The sequence below is a fragment of the Bactrocera dorsalis genome, chromosome 3, assembly GCF_023373825.1.
Source record: "Bactrocera dorsalis isolate Fly_Bdor chromosome 3, ASM2337382v1, whole genome shotgun sequence".
In the NCBI taxonomy this organism is placed as follows: Eukaryota; Metazoa; Arthropoda; class Insecta; order Diptera; family Tephritidae; genus Bactrocera; species Bactrocera dorsalis.
This window is the reverse complement of record NC_064305.1, coordinates 38,036,234-38,062,056: the sequence shown is the minus strand read 5'-3', so window position 1 is coordinate 38,062,056 and position 25,823 is coordinate 38,036,234. Positions and strand designations below refer to the sequence as shown.

At 38.9% G+C, this 25,823-nt stretch overlaps 1 protein-coding gene across 1 annotated transcript; it reads right to left on the bottom strand.

Moving 5' to 3' along the window:
• Window positions 1-18,790: 18,790 nt before the first annotated feature.
• On the bottom strand, window positions 18,791-20,131 carry LOC125777574 (uncharacterized). Its single transcript, XM_049452664.1, has 2 exons — window positions 20,066-20,131; window positions 18,791-19,983 (listed from the first exon to the last, which is right to left on the bottom strand). Exon 2 carries the CDS (start codon window positions 19,895-19,897, stop codon window positions 18,791-18,793), a length of 1,107 nt encoding a protein of 368 aa, XP_049308621.1. The 5' UTR covers window positions 19,898-19,983; window positions 20,066-20,131.
• Between the last annotated feature and the right edge of the window lie 5,692 nt (window positions 20,132-25,823).

Genomic DNA, 25,823 nt, shown 5'->3' with positions numbered 1-25,823 from the left:
CGAGTTCATCTCCCTGGATGTCAATGGGCGGCATGCTGGCTAACACTTCAGCAGCATCGGTTGATATAGTCCGGAAAGCACTTATTACGCGGATTGCAGAAAGTCTATGCACTGCAGTTAGTTGTTTAGCATACGCTTTTATATCCATTGTCTGTATCCATACTCGTGCCGCATACAGTATTACGGAACTCATTGCCTTCGCTATTAAGAATCGCCGGCAGGAACGTACACAGCCTCTATTGGTCATCATTCTCGGTAGGGCATTATAAATTTTGTTTGCCTTGGCGGAAGAATACTCCAAGTGTTCTTTAAATTTTAATTTGGAATCTAATATTACTCCCAGATACTTCAATTGCGGCTGCGAAGAAATCTTGCATTCCCCAATGGTGAGCTCTATTCGTTCTTCTATCTTCCTAGTGCTTACCAGTAAAACTTCTGTTTTTTCCTCCGCCAGTTTCAGACTCATAGCAGAGAACTATTGACGTAGACTATTTAAGCACTCGTTACATTTATTTCTCAGGTCGGCTAATTGTTTGGCGACTGCTACCACCATGAGGTCGTCCGCATAAGCTACTAGTTTCACGTCTGTTGGTTGCTGTCTTCTTAGCACCCCGTCATACATAAGGTTCCATGATAGTGGGCCTAACACTGAGCCTTGTGGTACTCCACTCGAGATAGAGTAGCTCTTGGTGCCTTCGTCCGTCTCAAAAATCAGCTTTCTGTTTTTAAAATAGCTCGCTATTATGTTTATGAGGTATTCAGTGGCCCGTATTCCATCCAGGCCTTTAATTATGTCTGCTCATTTTGCTGAGTTGAACGTATTTTTGACATCCAGGGTTATCAGCACACAATACTTCTTTGTGCCACCTTTCCATCTTTTGCCACTTACTGCACATTTCGCAATATCGACGACTTCTCGTAGTGCGTCAGTAGTGGATCTCTTTTTTATGAAGCCGTATTGTCTCTCTGATAATCCGCCGGCTTTTTGGATTGCTAGTTCCAAGCGGTTTCTTACAATGCTTTCGTACACCTTTCCAATCGTGTTGAGCATACAAAGGCGTCGATATGATGAAGGTTCTTCTGGTGGCTTTTTTGGCTTTGGGAGTAGAACCAGACGCTGAATCTTTCATGGATCGGGGAACACCTCTTCTAGTATACACGCATTGTACATGTTAATATATAAACTGGGTCTAAGAGTTATGGCTTCTTTAAGGGCTCTATTTGGTATATCATCTATTCCGGGCGCTTTAGAGTTTTTGATTTTTTTCGCAATAGCCAATAGTTCGTCTTCTGTGACTAATAGGGGTGGCTCCGTAGCTTCGTTTCTTTTAATATAGGAAATGGATGCATGTGTAGGGAATAACGCTTCGACAACCTTTTTCATAAATGATGCGTTCTTAGGTTGCTGCGACTTATTTTTAAATTTCGACATACAAATTTTGTATGCCGATCCCCAGGGGTCGATGTTCGCTTCTTCACATAGCTTTTCGAAACAGGATCTCTTACTACGGATAATGGCTGACTTCAGGAGCTTTTTTTGGCATTTAAATGCTTCTCTGAGGCGGATTTCGTTTTCCCCTCCCTGGTTTCGCTGTGCGCGACGTCTAGCTGAGTGACAGAGCTTCCTCAGCTTGGCAATTTCGTCGCTCCACCAGTATACCGGCTTTCGGTTGTTATTGTATCTCGTCCTGCGCATAGTTGCGTCGCATGCTGCAACTAGTTCCTTCTGCACAGCGGATACTAAGTGGGTGGCGTCTTCGACTGGTGCCTTTGCCGCACTCCAGACGCTCTCCAGACGCTCTCAAAGACGTCGGTATCAAATTCCTTTTCACGCCATCTACGTTTTCGAGAGGGATTTCTGCGAGACAGTTCCCTTTCTTGGGAGAATGACACTTCAGCGAATATAGCCATATTTTGTGTAAATATCTGATACCTCCCACCTGATATGTCTGTTAAGCGTGTCGTTAGCAAACATTAGGTCTATTATAGAACTTTTATTACCCTTTTGAAACGTATTTTTCGTGCAATTGTATAGAATCGTGAGGTTTGTTTGACTCAAAAATTCTAGAATGAGGCGACCACGGTGATTTGTCATTCTGCTACCCCAAGCAGTAGACCATGCGTTAAAGTCGCCCGCTATTATTATTGGTGATTTGTTTCTGGCCTCTAGAGACAGCTCCAGAAGAAAATCTTCAAATTCTCTAATTGTTGCGCTAGGACGAGCATAGCAGCTTACAAAATATATACCTTGCATCTCCGCCCATGTAAAGCCGTTATGGACGTCTTTGGAGCGATTTAAGAAAGCTTGTCCTTTACAGGCCCATATTGCTGCCTTTCCACTTCTATCTTTACACCAAGTGCTCTCCGAACGCAGTCTATATGGCTCGCTTAGTAAGGCGACATCTATATTCTCTTCTTGAACTGTTTGGTTTAGCAGATCTTGTGCTGCAGCGCAGTGATTAAGGTTTAGCTGTTACAACCTCATTTTTTTTATTGTTTTCATCATTTGTACGTACTTCGGAGATGTCGTACTTAAGATGGAATGCTCTCCTTTGCAAAGCATACAGCTCGGGGCATTTTTGCACACTTTTGCTACGTGTCCTGCAGCTCCGCAGCGTGTACAGAGGGCTGACCGATCAGTCTGACTGACACATTTGTGTGCTATGTGACCCAGTTGGAAGCACCGAAAACATCGGGTAATGGGTGAGTATTCTCTGAGACGGCAGATAGACCACCCTATCTTCACTTTGCCCAATTTTAGTGCAACTTTAGCGTCTTGAGCGCGCAGACAAATAAGAGCTATTTGCGTGCCACTTCGGGTTTTCCTCATATTTTTGACGCTTGATTTCTCCAGGTTTTGGAACCCACACTCTTTTTTTAGTGCCTCGCAGATTTCTTCCGGTGTAATTTCGTCCAAGTCCTTACATACTATTGTGACGCTATGAGTTTTTGGATGTATCAGCGCCATTTCACCCACCGCTCTTCTCTAAGACGGTTTGAAATGATTCTGCTCTCTTGTCCGCTTGATTTTTTAGCTCAATCAGCAGGTCTCCTTTCGTCGTTTTTCGTATGTATGACACGTTTGATCCCAACTCTTCAACACCGCTGTCGCTTTTTATTTTCCGGAGAATATCCGCATACGATGCACCTTCCTTCTTCGTTATTATGATGGCGTCCGGTTTCACTCTTATTTTTTTTTTTGGATCGGCTTTCTATTTTTAACTACATCCACCCATTTTTCGCATACGTTATGTTGCCCCGTAATATCTACTACTTTCTTGACCTCTCTGGTCATTTGTTGCACTTTTTCCATAGCCTTTTTTGGCTTTTTTGTGGGGGGTAGTTCTCCCGATGCTTCTCGCAGCCGCTTTGGGGTGTTCAGCCCTTTGGGGATATGAGAAAGCTGTGTTGCTTTCTCAGCCATAATTTTCTTCTCTGGTTTTTCGGCTTTGTTAGATAAGCTCATTATGGTACTCAATAAATCGCGCATAGCCTGGTTTACGTGCCTTTGACCAGCCATTATATTTTCCAACTCTTTTATTTTGCAACCCAGCTTTTTAAAGTAGTTGGACGATTCAGTATTTAGTGATTTCTCTTCACTTTTGCTTGTCCGGTCAGCAGTTTCGTCACTAAACGTTGATCCAGCAGCGGGGGGTTCCTCATTTCGGCCATTGGGAGGCGTTCTCAGAATTTTAGAATTCCTCCGAAAAGGATTCTCTGGTGTACGCCCCATACTATTCTCAGAGGCCATACCTCAGTGAGAAAATAGTTGGGTACACCTGTCAATGAGTGCGTTCAGTCACTGCTGCTAAAATCTAATTTATATTATAAATGGTTGGCAATGCCTAAACCAAGAGCAAAACGAAAAGGAGAAAAAAAAGCGGAAAGCGAAAACGGAGAACAGCTGATTGATCAAAAGAAAGCGGCAAATTAAAAAAATAAGCGCACGTTTGATTCGCTGTTAGTAGGGGAAATAATAAAAAGATAACTAAGAAATTTGTAAATTTGCCACGAAGGGACAGGTATTTGGAAATAAATTTTCTGTTTAAATTTAATTGTACTTATCAGTTTCTTTAGGTTTTGTATCCACTTGGATCGTTCGGAATTCCGGTAAGTCCTAAGCCAAATGAAATGTGATTCCACCACGAAAAACTAGGATTACTTCACAGATAATCCAAGAGCTCAGAAAAACACATCCACCTCACTCAAACACTAAACATATGTTAAAACCTATCGATCCTGAAATGCCGAAAGTTATACAACCAGCCGGTTTATCTTTGGAACGTCAGTGGTACATCTATCACAATCTTCGCAGCTTAGATTCGGATATATCTAAAGTAGATATTGTGGCTCCATTGCCGAAAGATTTGCCATCGAAGAAACGGAAGGCAAAAACTAGTGAAGATGTTCTCAAACCAGACGAGGAACTAGGTCCATCTTCCTCAAGATCAACACGTAAAAAGATCTCAAGGAAAACGACAACAAAGAAAAATATATAAACTACTCAGCATTATTATTTTTGGCCCATAATACGTTTTTCTAGTGTATAATCATGTCTTTATAGCTTATAATTCAATGTATTTTGTTCATTACAAAAAAATTATATTTTTTCGTATTTTTACTCTTCTTTCTCTACATTTTTAGGAAACTTTCAAACAAGTTATGACTTTTTGGATTCTATCACGTGAAAAAGCATCTCATCTGCCATCCGAATCAACTAAAAAGTGAAAATTGATTTTTTGACACCTAAGCCCCCTTTCCGTAGACCAGGTCACATATGTCAATTTTGAATAAGACACTTTTGAATTCAATTTCATGCACAATAAAGCAAAGGGTGTAATGGTTCATGAGAAGAGTAATAGTGTAGCATGTATGCCAGGGATATAATATACATAAAAATTGCAAATACGGAGTGAACATTCTAATTTCAAATAATGTATCTTGTTTAATACAAGTGAGTTTGTAGTTCAACGACAACGGTAAATACATTTAGAGTAAAAAAACATTTTGAGCCAAGACATTACTTCCCAGTAGATAACGCCATTAGCTGTAATTTTCATGATTATTATATTGCTCAAAAAATGTAATGCAGTTATAAATGGCACTGAAGGGGATATATGTATATGTGGCAGCACCGCCACTCGTTTCGGAGTTAATTATAATTGTATTAAGCATGGTAACTCTTCCTGCTAATTTGACATTTCGCTATGTATGATTTTCTTTTCCTTTTATGTCAAACCTTTATGTCAAATAAAATTCGAAGATCGTTCTCTTTCTTCTTGGAAACTCGTCGTATAAGGACGTGACTACACAAACGCTCTACATTGGTGACCCCGCACATTTTTACATTTTTAATTACTAATTTTCTTAATTTTTTATTATGAGTCTCGACGAAAGTCAATTGGTTTCTGAAGGAGGGAACATCTTAGAAAATGCTACAACACAGCATTTTGTACCACGACTGTCGTTGCCCCAGATGCGAGAGGATAACCTTGAGGCATTTTTTATTCTTTAAACTTTTGGTTTGATGCAGCGGGCATCGTGGCTGACATAACAAAGGTTCCACCTTCAAAGTTAATGGAACTGCGCACCATAGTTGATGCAGCTCCGCGTACGAATAAATACGGCTACATTCGGACAAAATTGTTGGAAAATTTTACGGAAAGCCAGCAGCGACGCCTGCAGCGTGTACTTCGCGAGATGCCCCTGGGCAAACGGCGCCCAAGCGATCTTTACAATGAAATGAAGCGCGCTGCGGGAACCACGTTAAGCGAGAGCATTCTTCACGACTTATGGATCACTCGGTTACCTACATATACGCAAGCGGCAATCATCGCTACAAATGTGCCAATCGTCGAGAAGTTGAAAATCGCCGATTCCATTACGGAGTCCATTAAATTTCGCCAAGGAGACTGCAGCGAATTGTGCACCATCCAACAATCTACCGACCAAGATTTGAGAGCCGAAATAGCAGCGCTCAAACAACGACTCGACCAAGTACTAATCGACCACGGACATCGATTTCGGCCTAGATCTAGATCTAGGACCCCGGCAGGTACCCGTAACTCACAGAACAGCTCCATCGAAATGTGCTGGTATCACGCGAAATTTGGTCGAAACGCCCGTAAATGCAGACAGCCATGCAAAATGGCTCATCCGCAGCCACCAACCGACTCAAAATAGGCCTGCTCAGCCAACTGTTTTTCAGAATCAGCAAACGTTCTAAAAAACCTACAAGCAAACGCCTTCACATATTTGACACTACTGCAAAAATGAGTTTCCTTATCGATTCGGGCGCAGAGGTGTCGACTATACCGAAGTGTTCAAGTTTGGCTGAAGCATCTAAATCGGATACCAAATTGTTTGGTGCTAACGGTTCACCAATTCAAGTGTTTGGTGAAGTCCTACTAAAATTAAATCTCAACTTACGTGAGAGTTTGTGTGGAAGTTTATAATTGCCGACGTTTCTCAGGCGATTATAGGCGCAGACTTCTTGTCATTTTTCGATCTACTACCAGATCTCAATCGACATCGACTATTTGACCGCCGCACCGCGTTAAAAACAATGTATTCGATAAAGTCCATTAGTACACCAAATAGTTCAACCATCAACGTAAATATGCCATTTTCGGATATTTTGTTAAAATTTCCGGAAATAACTCATCCTCCTCTAGAAGTTTCAACAAAATCTACAGTTGTCCACCGGATCATTACGTCCGGACAACCGGTATTTAGCAGACCAAGGCGGTTATCACCAGAGAAGCTTGCTGCAGCACGTGCTGAATTCGAGCTCTTAATGAAACTTGGCATATATTGGCCGTCTAGTAGCGACTGGGCGAGCCCCCTGCATATCGTACGCAAAGCAGATGGTTCTTGGAGACCGTGTGGTGATTACCGTGCCTTGAATGCTGTTACTGTACCGGACAGGTACCCAATTCCGTTTCTCCACGACTTCACGCACATATTATCAGGCAAAACAATTTTTTCAAAAATCGACCTACAGAAAGCATTTCACCAAATCCGTACACATGAGGAAGATGTATGCAAAACGGCCATTACAACTCCTTTCGGACTGTACGAGTTCACTCACATGACCTTTGGATTACGCAACGCCGCACAGACATTCCAAAGGGTCATCAATGAAGTCCTTCGCGGAGTAGATAATACTTTCGTCTACCTGGATGACATCTGCATAGCTTCTACCTCGACTCATGAGCACCGTAAAGACCTTCAAAACGTATTTCAACGATTGCGAGATCACAATTTGACAATAAACATCGCAAAGTCGATACTCGGAGTACCGAAACTCGAATTCCTTGGTCATCTTATCACCCAAGACGGCATACAACCATTACCAAATCGTGTCAAGGCTATCACAGATCTTAAACTTCCAACTACTGCGAAAGATCTAAAACGTTTCCTCGCCATGGTAAATTTTTATAGACCTTATTTGAAAAATCCTCTTCAACATCAAGCACCATTATTTAACATGACTCCGGGTAACAAGCGCAATGATCACTCACCTCTCGTATGGACCAAAGAAAACATAAAACATTACGAAGCCTGTAAGGAAGACCTAGCTAAATGTACGCTGTTAGCACATCCCACTCCCAACGCGCAGCTTTCATTGTGGATTGACGCATCCGACTACGCGGCCGGTGCAGCGCTACACCAAGTAGTTAACAACACGCTCCAGCCACTGGGTTTCTTCCAGCGAAAATTTACAAGAGCAGCACAGCGATACAGTACTTACGACAGGGAGCTCACAGCTATGTATCTCGCTATCCGACATTTTCGTTTTATGCTTGAAGGACGAGAATGCCATGTCTACACCGACCATAAACCTCTCACATTCGCATTTTATCAAAGACTAGAAAAAGCATCGGATCGTCAAGCGCGACAACTAGACTTTATCGCTCAAATCACGACAGACATTCGTCACGTGTCTGGTCAACAAAATGTTGTCGCCGATGTGATGTTTCGCATCGAGGCAATAACCTCGGAAACAACTCTTCTATCAATCAACTACTTACTTACTGACTTAGCCACCGATCAAGCGACAGACGAAGAGCTCAAATCCTATCTCAATGGGCAAATGAAGCATTCATTGAAACTAATTTCGTATGCTCTTCCTTCCAGCACAAAAAAGGTGTACTGTGATATTTCGACCGATCGCATCCGACCGTTCATCACCAAACGATTCCGCCAAGCAGTACTTCAGACAATCCACAACATTTCGCACCCCGGTACACGAACAACATCAAAGATGATGAGCGAACGTTTCACCTGGCCCGGAATCCATCGCGACAGTCGGAATTTTGCAAAACATTGCCTACAATGTCAACGTAATAAGATCACCAGACACAACGTCACTCCTCTGCAACGCCGAACATGCGTTAGCGAACGCTTCGCACATTTACACATTGACATCGTGGGACCTTTTCCGCTGTTCGAGGGTAATCGCTACTGTTTAACAGTAATTGACCGTTTCACCCGGTGGCTTTTCCGATTCCAGACAGCACCGCACCAACAGTAGCTAAAGCATTAATCAGCGGCTGGATATCGAGGTTTGGAATCCCCACCGACATAACGTCAGACCTAGGACGCCAATTTGAATGTACACTTTTTCAACATTTACTCCAATGTATCGGTGTCAAACACCTACGAACTACGCCTTACCATCCGCAAACCAACGGAATCGTCGAACGTTGGCACCGAACTCTCAAGTCAGCCATACTTTGTCACGACAAGGAGCATTGGACAAATTTTCTACCGATAATTCTTTTGGGACTTCGCTGCTCATTCAAACCGGATATTGGAGCATCACCGGCCGAGTTAGTTTTTGGGACGCGGCTACGCTTGCCATTCGAATTCTTCATCGACTGTCCTGTACCAGATAATGAGACTGAAGTTGTTGCTCAGTTGCGACATATAATGCACGACCTACGTCCGGTCAACACGTTTTGGCATACCACTCAGAAGTCTTTTGTGCACACAGATTTAAAAACGTGCGACCAGTTTTTCATTCGCGATTTGTCGGTACGACCATCATTATCAGCTCCTTACAAAGAGCCTTACAAGGTTATTCATCGCTATCAAAAATACTTCACCGTCGACATTAACGATAAAGCAGTCAACATTTCTATCGACGGTTTGAAACCTGCTTACACCGCCGCAGATCCCAACTAGGAGGGGAGTACTGTGGCAGCACCGCCACTCGTTTCGGAGTTAATTATAATTGTATTAAGCATGGTAACTCTACCTGCTAATTTGACATTTCGCTATGTATGATTTTCTTTTCCTTTTATGTCAAACCTGTATGTCAAATAAAATTCGAAGATCGTTCTCTTTCTTCTTGGAAACTCGTCGTATAAGGACGTGACTACACAAACGCTCTACATATATATCGGTTGTTAAACACTAGGGAGAAATAGGACGATACTTAATATTATTTACCTACCCCTCTACCTTATAAACTACGCAAAATTTTACTAACAAGTCGAAAAACATATATTTGAATTAGGTGCAAGGCTTTAAGGGCAATGAAATTACCGACAAGATTGCCACGAATGGTATCTGGTTAACATCCTAAAACGTGTTCAACATTGGGAAACCCATGCATTGTCAATATGACGATCTCGACAGAAGCATGGTAAAGAAAATCAAAATACGATGAAATGAGCTACTTGTATCTGTGTATCGGACACAGAATTTATATTGGCACTCGCTAGAAGAAACTATAGGAACATGATGAGAATACTAACTGGTCACTGTCTGGTGCCCGCACGATGGGGTTGACAGAATGAAAAATTTAAAAATTCGCGTCAGCTGGTCTCTGCGTAGCTGATTGGCCTACCAGATTAACATAACCTAACCTAACTACATTACTATTTGTTTTTTACTGGCGTAGAGAAACCGCATAAGCGGTTATAGCCCAGTTAACCATAACGCGCCAGTCATTTCTTCTTTTCGCAAGATGACGCCAATTGGAGATTCCAAGCGAAGCCAGGTCCTTCTCCACCTGGTTTTTCCAACAAAGTAAATGTCTTACTCTTCCTCTGCATCCTCCGGCGGGTATGACGTCGAATACAATAATAGAAAACAGAACTAACTGCGCGGTTGTTGAAGCCAATAATATCAATATCCTCGGCGTACACCAGCAGCTCTACACTCTTATAGATGATGGTACCTTCTCTGTTTAGATCTGCAGTTCGAATTACTTTCTCCAAAAGTACCCCGTTGCATCTTTTGGTGTTGCTCAACGTCAGTTTACACCTCCGCATTAGTTTTGTGGGGATACCAAATCAGTCACTAAAATCGCTTTTGAGGATGAAATCTTCTGTTAGCCGCCGCATTGTTTTGTAGAATTTTCGAGCATTACCCTTGTTGGCCAGCTTGTCAAGCTCTTCGTACTCACGAATTTTTCCTGTCTCTTTTTCTATCTGGAAATGCGTCTCGCTTCACTCTTCGGGACGTGGGCGCAAATCAGCGATATGTGATACGGATTGTGGCTAGCCGTTCATCAACCGAACTTAATGACATTACTCGGCGACGGAGTCTCTCTCCCATCACGAACCCCAGATTTGGTCACTGTAGTAAATGCCACAAGGGCCTATTCGCTTCAGTCCTTGTCTCGTCCATCGCATTTCTTGGACGGTGGTGATTTCAGCTTTCACTCTTACGAGAACATCAACCAGCTGAGCAGCGGCACTTTCCCAATAAAGGGACCGGTCATTCCAGGTGCATGCCCTCAAATCGTAGTCCTTGGTTCATTTGCCATGGCCGTCATCATTAGTAGTGTTTTTTACGTGGCGGGTCACAAACACAGTGTGGAGGGATGTTTTGTCTTCTCACTTTAGCTCGCCTACAAATGAAATGTTTTCTGGCTACCGAAAGGATACTTGACCAAAGACCGTAAGTCGTGAGCCGCTTGAGCTATATGTAAATGAACCGTTTCTGGCCACTCCCAAGTGAATGGCGATCACTCGCTCACTTTCTTCGCTTGCGTGAACTTCTACTCATTACTCCATCGGCATTACTAGTTACTTAAGCGATATTAATTTTCTAATTAATATAAGCCAACCCAAGATCATGCACACAAAACTTCATGAAAACGATCGACCCATTATTGAATTTCTTAAGGGTTTATACTCAATAGTCGCCTTTTAGGAATATTTTTATGAACTTTGTTTCATTACATAATAGAAAGTACTTTTAGATATAAAATATTTCGCCCCATCGTTTAGTATTTTACACTAAGGGTGTTTTCCACACAACAGTTTTCTCTTTAAATGGACGTCAAAAATTTAAATCTATTATATAAAAAAGAATCGCAAAATGTGTTGCTAAACGCATAGCTCATCAATGCCAATTTGGCCAATTCTTTTTTTTTAATGTTCGTTGAAGTTCAAAGATGGTTTTACCGACACAGGAGAAACATAAACGTATGTTGAGCGCATCAAGCGTTTTGCGCTACAGAACAGTGATATGGACAGATTCATGCGATGGAAAAGACGAATGATGCGATCAAAGATGACGCTGAACACACATCTTTCAAATACATACACTGACAAACAGGGCGAATAGGCTACATAATGTGGCCGGCACCCTGGACGGGAAGAAACCTGGAAAAACGTGAAGAATGGAATATACCATTGCTGTGAGATATTAAAAGCTTCGTTGCAAACTTAATCTAGGCGCATTCGGGACAAGGTAATATAAATCTTTAGATTTGCGACCGAAACTTAAATATAATAAATGAGGTAAAAAATAATGGGACAAATACTATGAGAAAACGGTGCGAATTTCATACACCTGTCTACCATATCTCATGTTATTAGTGCTTGCCACAAGAACTAATCCATAAATCTTATAAAAAAATTACCATCTTTACCACTCTTTCTCTTTTTTGATCGATGTCCTTTCTCTTTCTTTGCTCTCCTCCACTCCTCTTTTGCTCATTTCAATTACTCCCAACTACACAACACACGAGATTTCTACACTTCACTTTGCTGCCATTTTCAAATGTCAATCTATGTTTTCATTTGTTGTTGTTGTTGTTGTTTTTAACATTACTACTGGCAGGGCTAAGGTGCATAAGAATTTAATAATATCAATACATTCCAAACGATATGATGCGATGCTTGCTGTTTCTAAAAAACAAAAACAACAGATAAGAGTATTTGTATTCGTTTGTTGTTGATGCCACTTTAGTTACATGCATTACTAGGGCAATATGGCAGCAAAAGTCAGCAGCGAAATCAGGATAGAAATAGAAAAAATTGCAAAATAGAAAAAAAATATTTTCCTCTTGGTGGTATGGCAAATCCAGTGTGGGTCAGGTATATACTTGTACTCGTATTGTATGTAGTTGGAAAAAACTCCAGCTGTTCTAAGCCCGTGGGTTTGAGGTAAATTATGCGAGAACATCATTTGCTCCACCTACATATATGCAACAACTGCTGTTGCAACATGGCTATGTGACACTAACTCGCAGTTAATTGCTGCTGCATTTAATTTTTTACGCTTTACTTTTATTGCTCTAACTTTTCCTCTGGCTCTTCTTGCACTTTTATACTCCTTACTTATTTGAACATACATATTCAATATTGCATGGAACATTTGTTATTGCGCATAACCTTCCACAGCTGTACAATTTCAGATTTCGTTATTTTCGATAAAAAATTTTATGTATTTTACTGCTTTACCAGTTTGCGTTATCACATAGCTAATGTTGGAACATGATTGCTACTTTATGTCCTTCAGCTTTTTTCTTGCCTTAGTACACTATTTCAATTAATGTGTGCAAAACTTAGACCTTTTGTATACAGTATGCTTTCCAAAGCATAACACACAAACTGCCGAACAATACTTCAGCTGACCCATTTTTGTTGTTGTTTCTTATTCCATAAACATTTCTTTGCCCATATTTGTTTGAAAGTATGCAAGTCTATCATGCAGTTTCTTGCCTGAACTTCAATGCGCACGTATTCTGTACGCATTTTGCTTCTATTTAGAAGTTGCCACAAGTCAACGACACCTTCACCATACACCAACACAGACAAGGGCAGCGCAAACATTTCAACTTGACAACGGCAATGCAACCCCATTGATAAGGCCACCAACGCATTTTGGGACAAAGAGACAGATATCAAGAGGAGAATCGCTTGTTTGGCAATTTTTGGCAGCTGCTCCACGTGATCGCTCTGCACTACACTGCAATTGTCTACGTTTATAAGCATGAGTGTGTCAAGTACTCGAAAATCAATTGAATTGTTGGTGTATAGTGGCTAAGTGCATGCCGGGTGTTGAAATCAATTGAATTTTCAACTTTATGGAATGATAATTGAATTCGAAAGCAGCTTGACATCTTGTCATATAAAGAAGCATTTCCAACCAAAACATTATTTTGATCGGTCAGCTGGTATTGCGCCTATATCCTATAGCGTTCTGATATGGGCGATTCCGAAAAATGAGCAGCTGCTTGGAAACAAAACATTGTATCAAAACTTTTGTAAGCACAAAAACTGAGAGACTAGTTCGCGTACATACAGACACACGAAAATCGATAAGTCAACTCAAACTTATTAATTTTTTCTAACTAATTTATACTGTCTATTGATTACTATTATTATACCGGATGACGCAACGCAGGTGAAGATGGAGTCATGTCCAGAAGTTCACGCAAGTGAAGAAAGTTCTCTGATCGCCATTCCCTTGGGAGTGGCCAGAAGCGATTGTTTTACATATCGCTCTAGCAGCTCACGACATCCGTTTAAAGGCGAGGTTAAGTGAGAAGGTTTAACATACCCTCCAAGGATTGTGCGTTTTCTTTGGGAACCGCCCCTTAAGAAACTATCAATGAGAAGAAGAAAACAGCCTCAGTTTAGAGATCTCCCTTTTGAAGACGACGGAAGAGAGGGATGATGTGACTACAGATATCTTCTATGAGCGCTTGACCACCTTGACGCCATTGTTTATGCTCATCAACTTCGTCGGGGCCGGAAATATGGTTATCTGTAGTCTAGATTCCAGTACCAAAAAATTCATCAAGCTCCCTGGCTGTCTCCGGATCGAAAAATCACCAACCAGATCGATTATGTTGTTTCATCGTCTCCAGTGTTTTAGATTTGCGAATGCTTGTTGTAGCCAAGATACGCAACCGCCTCTGTGCATCAAAAAACGCGCGTCAAAAACAAAAGGAGGTGCTATTTTAAGCTTTTTGCACAGAGCTGCAAGCGAAACCATTGGTTTTCGGAAAAGGAAAAAGAACACCTGGTACAATGAGGAGTGCCGTGTTGTAGCGGAGAGAAAACAGACTCCCTACCTCGCATGATTACAATCGACCAGAACACGTGCGGGATGGGATAGATACTGAAAGCTGAGAAAGAAAACGACACACTTTTTCAGAAAAATAAAGAAAACAAGTAAAGAAGGGCTAAGTTCGGGTGTCACCGAACATTTCATACTCTCCCATGATAAAGTGATAATCGAGATTTCATTATCCGTCAATTACATATTTTTTTATGTTGCTGTAAAATTAATTATGTAACGACTGTAACCGGATGCACGGATGCTATAACTATTAATACTTTACAATGTTATTCGTTAGTTATGTTAATTATTAAAAGCTCGACAATGTTAGAAGCTACATTATGTTAAATTTACATTTTTGATCATTTTAAATTCACCACAGTTTTACTCAATGTTTGAATACTTATAACTGTGATCCTTTTATATTAACTTTGCTCAATTTGACTATTTAAGTACCCTGTTAATTTGAATTCAGGTCATTCGAACTGCGACCAATAAAGATTACGCATCTAAAATTCAAAGCTGCGTGTTATACTGTCTTTGAAAGCTACGATTGATATAACTTGGACACAAGTAGACAGAATTGGCTCTTGTGGCTGGTTTCAATGATCAAAGCCAACTACGATTAATATAACTTGGACACAAGTAGACAGCATTGGCTCTTGTGGCTGGTTTTATTGATCAAGGTCAAGTAGAATCACCTTAGGGATTAACTACTTCCCTACAATTAGAATTAAATTCTGAGAGATGTACCGATATTTTCGGTGAAAAATTAGGTTAGGTTAGGTTAGGAACTGAGTTCTTCGTGTTCGATATCAGGGACTTTGAAAAGTTATAGTCCGATCACGACAATTTTTTCACAAGGAATACCTCAGCTCAAATACCGTATTTGTGTAAAGTTTTATTCTGCTATTATCATTGGTTCCTAATGTATATAATATGTGGAGATGGTACTGGAGAATAACACGCACTTTGATTTATCTTAAAAAGAAAATGGTTTATTGTTATTATGTACACAAATTGATAAAATGTATAAGTACAGTATAAATTCTGGCCTACTAACCTTAAAACGAAAAATCGACAATTAAAGGTTTCTTCCTTCCAATACCTTAGTAGACCAACGCTGTACTATTTAATTTTATTGCTTATACAAAAAATATTTATAATTTAAGTATTTACTAATTTTATAATTCAAAACAAATAACTTCTTGAGCACGCTTTTATCATAAGGGTAGTGTTCACTCACTCTATTGTAAGGCTGCGTTCACAACATACAAAGCTTACATCTATTGTCTATCACTCACTCTATTGTAAGGCTGCGTTTACAATATACAAAGCTTACATCTCCCCCCCTTCAAAATTGAAAATTAACTGGAGTTAATTTCAGTTATCATACTGAGGAATGAGCTTTGTCACATGGTACAATCCCAAGGACTTTTTATTCTTTCCAGTGTTAATTTTGCAGAGGGAGTCTGATATCATTTCTTCAATCTCAAAAGGACCTATACTAATTTCATCCATTTTAGATCTATTTAACTTATTACAGTCCATTATGTATACCATATCGCCTTTTTGGAATTTGTAATCTATTCTATTTCTGTCAAATCTGGCCTTGTTTAATTCATGTGATTTTTTGATCTGAGAAATGCTGTATGTCTGTCTTTTTCCAGTTCTCCGGGTTCCGCTTGTTTCATATTTAGGTCCTCTGGTAATACATCAGTTGGTTCTCCATTTAACAGGTATAGAGGTGAATAACCTGTCACAGTGTGGTTTGTTGAGTTATAGGCTTTCACACAATCCATTGCTACGGTCGTCCAAGCTGTTCTTTTTCCTTTGCTGTTTAAGGCACATCTAATCCTATTTACCAGCGTATGATATAACCTCACATTATGACCATTCGAAAATGGATAATCTACCGCCGTAAAAATTAAATCAACAGAATGGTCTTTTAAATATTTTTTTAACTCTTGTGAATTCAGTGCTGGATATTGATCAGAGAGCAATACCTCAATTTCATTGTCCTTGATTACTTGATCTACTAGTTTTATGTAGTCCTTAGCTAGTTGTGTCCTCGAGCATGAAATGTAAGCATAACGAGTAAAAAGATCTACTAACAAGTGTAGATATCTTTTTGAAGACCTGTTGCCACCAAACCCTCCTATTGTGTCTATGGACATGATTTGAAAAGGTTTTTCTGCCGGTCCTAGTTGTGACATGAGTCCATAATTTCTATTTAATCTTGATTTGTTTTTTATACAAACTTCACATTGACGGCAAACCAATTTTATATTATTTAACAGGTTTGGTGCTGTATAGAAAGGTCTTATTTTCGACTCAATCTGATTTATTCCCACATGACACAAATGTTCATGCAGCTTTCTTATTAACACCTTACTGTAGTCTTCGGACAAAATAATTTTTTTCTTCTTGTTCCTCCATTTGTAGTATATACCATTCTCTTTAATGATACTGTGCTTGTCTTTTACGTTGGGGTTTTTATTTTGGTCCTCTAATATTTCCTCAATCTTTATAATATTAACTGTTTTTAAGTTGTCTTCTTCATTTTCGTGACTTTCATATACAGGGTTTCTGCTCAAACAATCCGCTTCAGTATTGTTTCTACCTGGGTTGTATTTTATTACAAAGTTGTATTGTGATAGGTAATGGGTCATGTCTCCCAGTTCATCATCTGTTCTGTTCTTAATGTTTAAATTTTCTAGCGGCTTGTGGTCCGTATAAATTGTAAATGAGTTTCCTATTAGCCAGTGTTGCCAAAATTTTAGACTTTCTTTTATGGCCAAGCATTCTAAAAATATAGCTTTCTTCTTTTTTTGTGTTTCATTTAGCTTCTTTGAGAAATATGCCACTGGTTTGATTTCTCCACATTTCTGTGTTTGTTTAAGTATTGCACCTACTCCTTTTATACTTGCATCCGTGTATATAAATGTTGGTGCATCCCTATCAAAAATAGCTAGAATTGGGGCAGAGCATAAATATTTCTTTATTGTTTGGAAAGCATCTTCACAATCATCTGACCAAATGAAATTGACGTTTTTTCTAAGTAAATTGTGTATTGGGTCAAGAGTTATTGAAGCATTAGGAATATACTTGTTATAAAAATTGACTTTACCTAGAAATTGTCTTATTTGTTTCTTGTTTTGTGGTGCTGCAAATTCCGCTATAGATCTAAGGTTATCTTTTAAAGGTGTGATTGTATTACCTTTTACTATATGTCCTAAGAATCTTACAGATTGTGCTGCAAATTTACATTTTATTAACTTTAGATGGAATCCTTCTTCATCAATTGCATCTAGCAGTCTTGACAAATGGTCCAAATGCTGGTTAAAAGTTTCTGAAAATACCATAATATCATCTATATAATTCATCACAAAATTTGATAGGCTGTGTTTTCTTATCACATTCGTGAGGATTCTTTGAAATATAGCAGGAGATGTTTTCAGCCCAAAGGGAAGGCAAGTCCATTGATAATGACCTTCTTGTGTAACAAAGGCTGTCTTTTCTCTGTCACTGATCCTTAGTGGTATGGACCAAAATGCGGAATTAATATCAAGGGTAGTAAAATACTTGCAGTTTATCGTTTTTACTAATAGATCTTCTAATAGATGAAAGGGCTGTGCCTGTGGGGTAATAATCTTATTAAGGTCTCTGAAATCTATACACAGTCTTGACTTTCTCCCTTCATCACGTTTGAAAGCCAATGTTACTGGTGCTGCAAATGGGCTATAGGATTCTTCGATTAGTTCATTCTTTAGCAATTGTCCAATTTGCTTCTCGATTTCTTGTTTATCATCTAAAGAGCATCTATATGGTCTCTTTGAGCAATATTTCTCTATTTGCAGGTCTATAAAAGCTTCATAGTTTTTCACTTGGCCTACATCATACTTATCTTTGGCATATATGTGTTTATAATCATTTAGTAATGGATTTATTTTCATTCTTTGGTCATCATCTAAATAACTAGTATCTATATCAAATTTCTGCACATCTATGCCCTCATTGAAATTTATTTCATATTGTAATATTTCTGACTTTAACTCTTTAGTTTCAGAATCGTCATTACTTTTATTTTTATCTTCACGGGGGCTGATATATTCATGTACACTTGGGATGGCAATTTCTTGAAGTTGGATATTTAAATTCCCGTCATGGGTCAACCCAAACCGTTTTATTGTATCCAGTCCCAAAAGTAAATCATGTGGAAAGTTTTTATCACTACAAATAAATGCATTTATTTCCTTTTTAATATTCCGTATTTCTCCATTTAATTTTATTAAACCTGTTGTTTTTCCCCCACCACCAATCGTACTGAATTTATTTTCAAAATAATTTTTTTTACAATTTGTTACTTTTATTAATTTCGAATTTATTAGGGTTATATTTGAACCAGGGTCATAGATACCTGTGCATTTTAGTATATCATTCAGTATAACCTCAACTTTTATTAGTGGGGGAATATTTAGTTTTTTGTATCCTGAAATTGATCGATTTCCAACATCAAGTTTTTGCAGTGTTTTACGCCGTCATTTTTGTCTTCCTTGTACCAGCACAAATTCTCAGGGTGAAATCTATTTTTCTTTCCCATCTTAAAACATATTTGACAAGTTCTTTTTTTATTTTCCATTTCTGGTTTAGTGAAGCGCTTTGTCTCGGTAAAATGTTTTGGGACATTTTTATTATGATTTTCATGCATTCGTAGGGCACTAAATAGAAGAGTTGGATCTGTCATCTCTTGCCGATCTAGTTTATTTGTAATATAAGTTGGCAATCCTGCGACAATCAAGTCAACAAGAGTTCTCAAATCTATATCACTATTATATTCTAGTAGCAATCTCTGCTTTTTCAATGCATATTCCAGCAGTGAGCCATTTAAATGTTTGAAATTCAGTGCATACATTACAGAAGACCAACTCTTATCCGCGAATGTTTTAAGAAAACTCTCTTGCCATATTTTCCATAGGGTGTTTAAGCCGTGTTTAATTAACATGGACTCATACCAATCATTTTCTGAGTCATTTGAGAATAATCTTAAAGCGATAATTCTCTCTGTATCACTATTTAAATCAAATCTTACACATTCACTTTCAAAACTTTGCAACCATTGTTTCGCATTAGTCGTTTTATTATCAAATTTCTTTAAAACAAATTTTTCATTTAATTTGTTCAAACTGTTATGTTTTCCTTCGTTTACCTTGGATTTATCGCTTAGTTTGTCTAATATTTCCAATAATTTTCCATCTGTAATAGATTGGCTTGTGACTTGAGTCATTTCTTGTAATAAATAATCATTATACATCATATTTCCAACATCATCTTTGTACAGTGCTAAAATATCACTTGGCATGAACACCCACACTTTTCTATTATTACCTCTTCTCTGTAATGTCTTTTTTATCTTCAAAAATTCTGGTAACTTTATCAATTGAGGGTGGTGTTTTACTGCTTGAAAACCTAGTGGTATGAGGTACGTTATTCCGTCCTCTGTGGTAATTGACTTTATAACCATTATGTTATTCTTTGGATCTTCATCTGCAGCCAACTCAACCTCAAATTGTAATTTCTCCATGATCTACTAATATCGAATCAACTCTGACAATTGTCGATTTATAATATGTGAGATGGTACTGGAGAATAACACGCACTTTGATTTATCTTAAAACGAAAATGGTTTATTGTTATTATGTACACAAATTGATAAAATGTTTAAGTACATTATAAATTCTGGCCTACTAACCTTAAAACGAAAAATCGACAATTAAAGGTTTCTTCCTTCCAATACCTTAGTAGACCAACGCTGTACTATTTAATTTTATTGCTTATACAAAAAATATTTATAATTTAAGTATTTACTAATTTTATAATTCAAAACAAATAACTTCTTTAGCACGCTTTTATCATATGGGTAGTGTTCACTCACTCTATTGTAAGGCTGCGTTCACAACATACAAAGCTTACATCTATTGTCTATCACTCACTCTATTGTAAGGCTGCGTTTACAATATACAAAGCTTATTTACAGAGAAGGCATCAGATGGAATTCAAAATAGCGTTATATTGGAAGAAGACGTGGTTGTGAGCCGATTTCATATTTCGTACCTGATGTTAAGAAAATATAATATACCGAATTTCATTGAAATCGGTCTAGTAGTTCCTGAGATACGGTTTTTGGTCCATAAGTGGGCGACGCCACGGCCGTTTTCAATTTTTAAAAAAAGCCTGGGTGCAGCTTCCTTCTACCATTTCTTCCGTAAACTTTAGTGTTTCTAACGTTTTTTGTTAGTCGGTTAATCCACTTTTAGTGATTTTCAACATAACCTTTGTATGGGAGGTGGGCGTGGTTATTATCCGATTACTTCCACTTTTGAACTGTATATGGAAATGACTGAAGGAAACGAATCTATAGAGTTTTGTTGACATAGCTATAGTAGTTTCCGAGATATGTACAAAAAACTTAATAGGGGGCGGGGCCACGCCCACTTTTCCAAAAACATTACGTCAAAATATGCCCCTCCCTAATGCGATCCTTCGTGCCAAATTTCACTTTAATATCCTTATTTATGGTTTAGTTAAGACACTTTATAGGTTTTCAGTTTCCGCCATTTTATGGGCGTGGCAGTAGGCCGATTTTGCTCATCTTCGAACTTAACCTTCTTATGGAGCCAAGAAATACGTGCACCAAGTTTCATCATAATATCTCAATTTTTACTCAAGTTACAGCTTGCACGGACGGACGGACAGACAGACAGACATCCGGATTTCAACTCTACTCGTCACCCTGATCACTTTGGTATATATAACCCTATATCTGATTCTTTTAGTTTTAGGACTTACAAACAACCGTTATGTGAACAAAACTATAATACTCTCCTTAGCAACTTTGTTGCGAGAGAGTAAAAAGAGGCGCCTGCTGAATGGCAGTAAAAGCACAACACCAAGAGATGGAGAACAGAATTCCCCAGTCGATGACGACGGAGTAGACGTTCCATTGCCCGACCATGACGAAGTCGAATAGAAAATACCCGTCTATTCACACACGGCGTTGAAGAACTTATAAAAATCATGTATCATCTTCTTTGTAGAATATGGTCGGACGAAAGCATGCTCGACGATTGGAATTTAAGTATCAACAAGTAAGGAACGGCTAAGTTCGGGTGTCACCGAACATTTTATACTCTCGCATGATAAAGTGATAATCGAGATTTCATTATCCGTCATTTATATATTTTTTTATTTTGCTGTAAAATTAATTATAAATAAATTCTGAGAGATTTACCGATATTTTCGGTGAAAAATTAGGTTCGGTTAGGTTAGGTTAGGCAATGAGTTCTTCGTGTTCGATATAAGGGACCTTGAAAAGTTATATATATGTATGTGTAAAGTTTTATTCCGCTATCATCATTTGTTCCTAATGTGTATATTATAAAGAGAAGGCATCAGATGGAATTCAAAATAGCGTTATATTGGAAGAAGGCGTGGTTGTGAACCGATTTCACCCATATTTCGTACATGTCATCAGGGTGTTAAGGAAATATTATATGCCGAATTTCATTGAAATCGGTAGAGTAGTTCCTGAGATATGGTTTTTGGTTCATAAGTGGGCGACGCCACGCCCATTTTCAATTTTTAAAAAAAGCCTGGGTGCAGCTTCCTTTTGCCATTTTTTCCGTAAAATTTTGTGTTTCTGACGTTTTTTGTTAGTCGGTTAACGCACTTTTAGTGATTTTCAACATAACCTTTGTATGGGAGGTGGGCGTGGTTATTATCCGATTTCTTCCATTTTTGAACTATATATGAAGACGTCTGAAGGAAACGATTCTGTAGAGTTTGGTTGACATAGCTATAGTAGTTTCCGAGATATGTACAAAAAACTTTTTAGGGGTGGGGCCACGCCCACTTTTCCAAAAAAATTACGTCCAAATATGCCCCTCCCTAATGCGATCCTTTGTGCCAAATTTCATTTTAATATCTTTATTTATGGCTTAGTTATGACACTTTATAGGTTTTCGGTTTCCGCCATTTTGTGGGCGTGGCAGTGGGCCGATTTTGCTCATCTTTGAACTTAACCTTCTTATGGAGCCAAGAAATACGTGTTCCAAGTTTCATCATGATATCTCAATTTTTGCTCAAGTTACAGCTTGCACAGACGGACGGATGGACGGACGGACAGACAGACATCCGGATTTCAACTCTACTCGTCACCCTGATCACTTTGGTATATATAACCCTATATCTGACTCTTTTAGTTTTAGGACTTACAAACAACCGTTATGTGAAGAAAACTATAATACTCTCTTTAGCAACTTTGTTGCGAGAGTATAAAAACCGAGACCCCACAATTTACCCCAACTACTACGTGATAAGCCTCCTCAACATCGCATATAAGGTTTTATAAAGCGTACTCTGTGAAAGATTAAAGTGCACCGTCAACAAACTGATCGGACCTTTCAAGTGTAGCTTTTGACTTGGAAAATAAACAACTGACCGGATATTGACCATGCGCCAAATCTTGGAAAAGACCCGTGAAAGGAGAGTCGACACACACCACCTCTTCGTCGATTTCAAAGCTGCTTTCGAGAGCACGAAAAGGAGTTGCCTTTATGCCGCTATGTCTAAACTTGGTATCTCCGCAAAACTAAGGCGGCTGTGTAAACTGACGTTGAGCAACAACAGAAGCTCCGTTGGGATCCGGAAGGACCTCTCCGAGCCGTTCGATACCAAACGAGATTTCAGACAAGGTGACTCCATATCGTGCTCTTGGAGAAAATAATTCGAGCTGCAGTCACTTGCTATTCCCGTCCCGCTATAAAGTGAGCATACTTTCTTAGATGTGCAAAAGTTTTATACCGAAAATTTATAAAATCGGCCCATGAGTATCCCCAGTTTTCAGCATAATACATTTGATTCTTAAAGAAGGCGGAAATACATAACAAACGGCTGCACCCAAATTTTGCTATTTTTTAGGTTAATTATTGTTTTACCAATTCCTGTTCTTATTGCACATGCCTATCACTAACCAGCGAGTTTTGGTACTTTCCAACAATTATTGCACTACAAGCCGCAAAAACATATCAAATCAACAACAACATGCAATATCATCATTGACACCTGACAAGTGCGCCAGATGAACGCACATACATGCATATGTATAAATTGCTATTTTAAAAAAAGAATTGAAAAGACAAAGGCTTATTTTGATTACAGCGAAGTGACGCTGAAGGATTGCAGAAACAGACTGATTTTATTGAAAAGTATTTCTTAAAATGAAAGTTTACAATTTACCATAAGAAATGCTTACTAAGTACTTTACATTATTTGTTTTTGCAATTATTTCAATACCAAGAATTGGTATGGAACTAATTTTATTTTGTTTACATTTCGTTAATAACATTTACAAGTGACAGGATATAGTATCAAATTACAATTTAGTGAAATACTTATTTCATTGTTTTATTTATTGTAGCAATGAATTCGTCTATATCGTCGGCATTTTTATATGTTGACTTTGGAGTGGTTTATAATTAACATTGTAAGAAAGTGTATTTGGGTTGGTAGTGTTTAAATATGTAACTCACGCACCAAACTTTGGGCGCTCTAGCTCCTTTCTAAGTTACAGGAGGGGTCGGCAAGTTGCGGATAGCCGAACGGCCTGTAAAAATATGTGTTCCTTCATCATGTTTGGACATGATGAACGAAAACACAAAATCCATTGTACACTATCATACAGTAAACAGTAACAACACAAAAACAATATCATTTACAACAACAATAACCGCGGTAACGATGTACGTTGCCATACATGGAGGAAAAACAGCAAGAACAATTGCAAGCATGAGTAATGACAGCAATGCAGCGAAATAACAACAACAATGGCTAACAGCCAACAACAACAAGGGCCATAGACGGCGACAGCCATAAACACTTAGCAAATACCAGCTACTAGCATAAACACGACGAACCGGCAGAAAAACGCACAAGCAACACAAACATCTCTTGGCACAATAAAAACAACAACAACACCAAAGGCATCATAATAGCAAGCAATCCAATTGCACGAAAAAACAATACGGAAACGAACGAAAATAATTCGAGTGCGCTCAACCATGATTGAATCAGGGAATTACATTGCGATTTCGTAAGTCCTGCGGCTGATTTGGTAGATCCAACCGAGCTGCCGAGGTGTGAGCTATAAGAGAGATGATTTTAGCCATCTAGTGTTGTAGAAGCAGGTTCAAACTATAGGGTGATTTTTTAAGAGCTTGATAACTTTTTAAAAAAAAAAACGCATAAAATTTGCAAAATCTCATCGGTTCTTTATTTGAAACGTTAGATTGGTTCATGACATTTACTTTTTGAAGATAATTTCATTTAAATGTTGACCGCGGCTGCGTCTTAGGTGGTCCATTCGGAAAGTCCAATTTTGGGCAACTTTTTCGAGCATTTCGGCCGGAATAGCCCGAATTTCTTCGGAAATGTTGTCTTCCAAAGCTGGAATAGTTGCTGGCTTATTTCTGTAGACTTTAGACTTGACGTAGCCCCACAAAAAATAGTCTAAAGGCGTTAAATCGCATGATCTTGGTGGCCAACTTACGGGTCCATTTCTTGAGATGAATTGTTGTCCGAAGTTTTCCCTCAAAATGGCCATAGAATCGCGAGCTGTGTGGCATGTAGCGCCATCTTGTTGAAACCACATGTCAACCAAGTTCAGTTCTTCCATTTTTGGCAACAAAAAGTTTGTTAGCATCGAACGATAGCGATCGCCATTCACCGTAACGTTGCGTCCAACAGCATCTTTGAAAAAATACGGTCCAATGATTCCACCAGCGTACAAACCACACCAAACAGTGCATTTTTCGGGATGCATGGGCAGTTCTTGAACGGCTTCTGGTTGCTCTTCACCCCAAATGCGGCAATTTTGCTTATTTACGTAGCCATTCAACCAGAAATGAGCCTCATCGCTGAACAAAATTAAAGCGCGAAACACATTTCGAACCGAACACTGATTTTGGTAATAAAATTCAATGATTTGCAATTGCACCCGTTATAATTTAACGGGTGATTTTTTTGAGGTTAGGATTTTCATGCATTAGTATTTGACAGATCACGTGGGATTTCAGACATGGTGTCAAAGAGAAAGATGCTCAGTATGCTTTGACATTTCATCATGAATAGACTTACTAACGAGCAACGCTTGCAAATCATTGAATTTTATTACCAAAATCAGTGTTCGGTTCGAAATGTGTTTCGCGCTTTACGTCCGACAAATTTTGTTCAGCGATGAGGCTCATTTCTGGTTGAATGGCTACGTAAATAAGCAAAATTGCCGCATTTGGGGTGAAGAGCAACCAGAAGCCGTTCAAGAACTGCCCATGCATCCCGAAAAATGCACTGTTTGGTGTGGTTTGTACGCTGGTGGAATCATTGGACCGTATTTTTTCAAAGATGCTGTTGGACGCAACGTTACGGTGAATGGCGATCGCTATCGTTCGATGCTA

What these genes read in the sequence shown, in the direction of transcription:
- LOC125777574 (XM_049452664.1), bottom strand. Translation starts at nt 19,897, where the DNA reads ATGGAGAAATTACAATTTGAGGTTGAGTTGGCTGCAGATGAAGATCCA.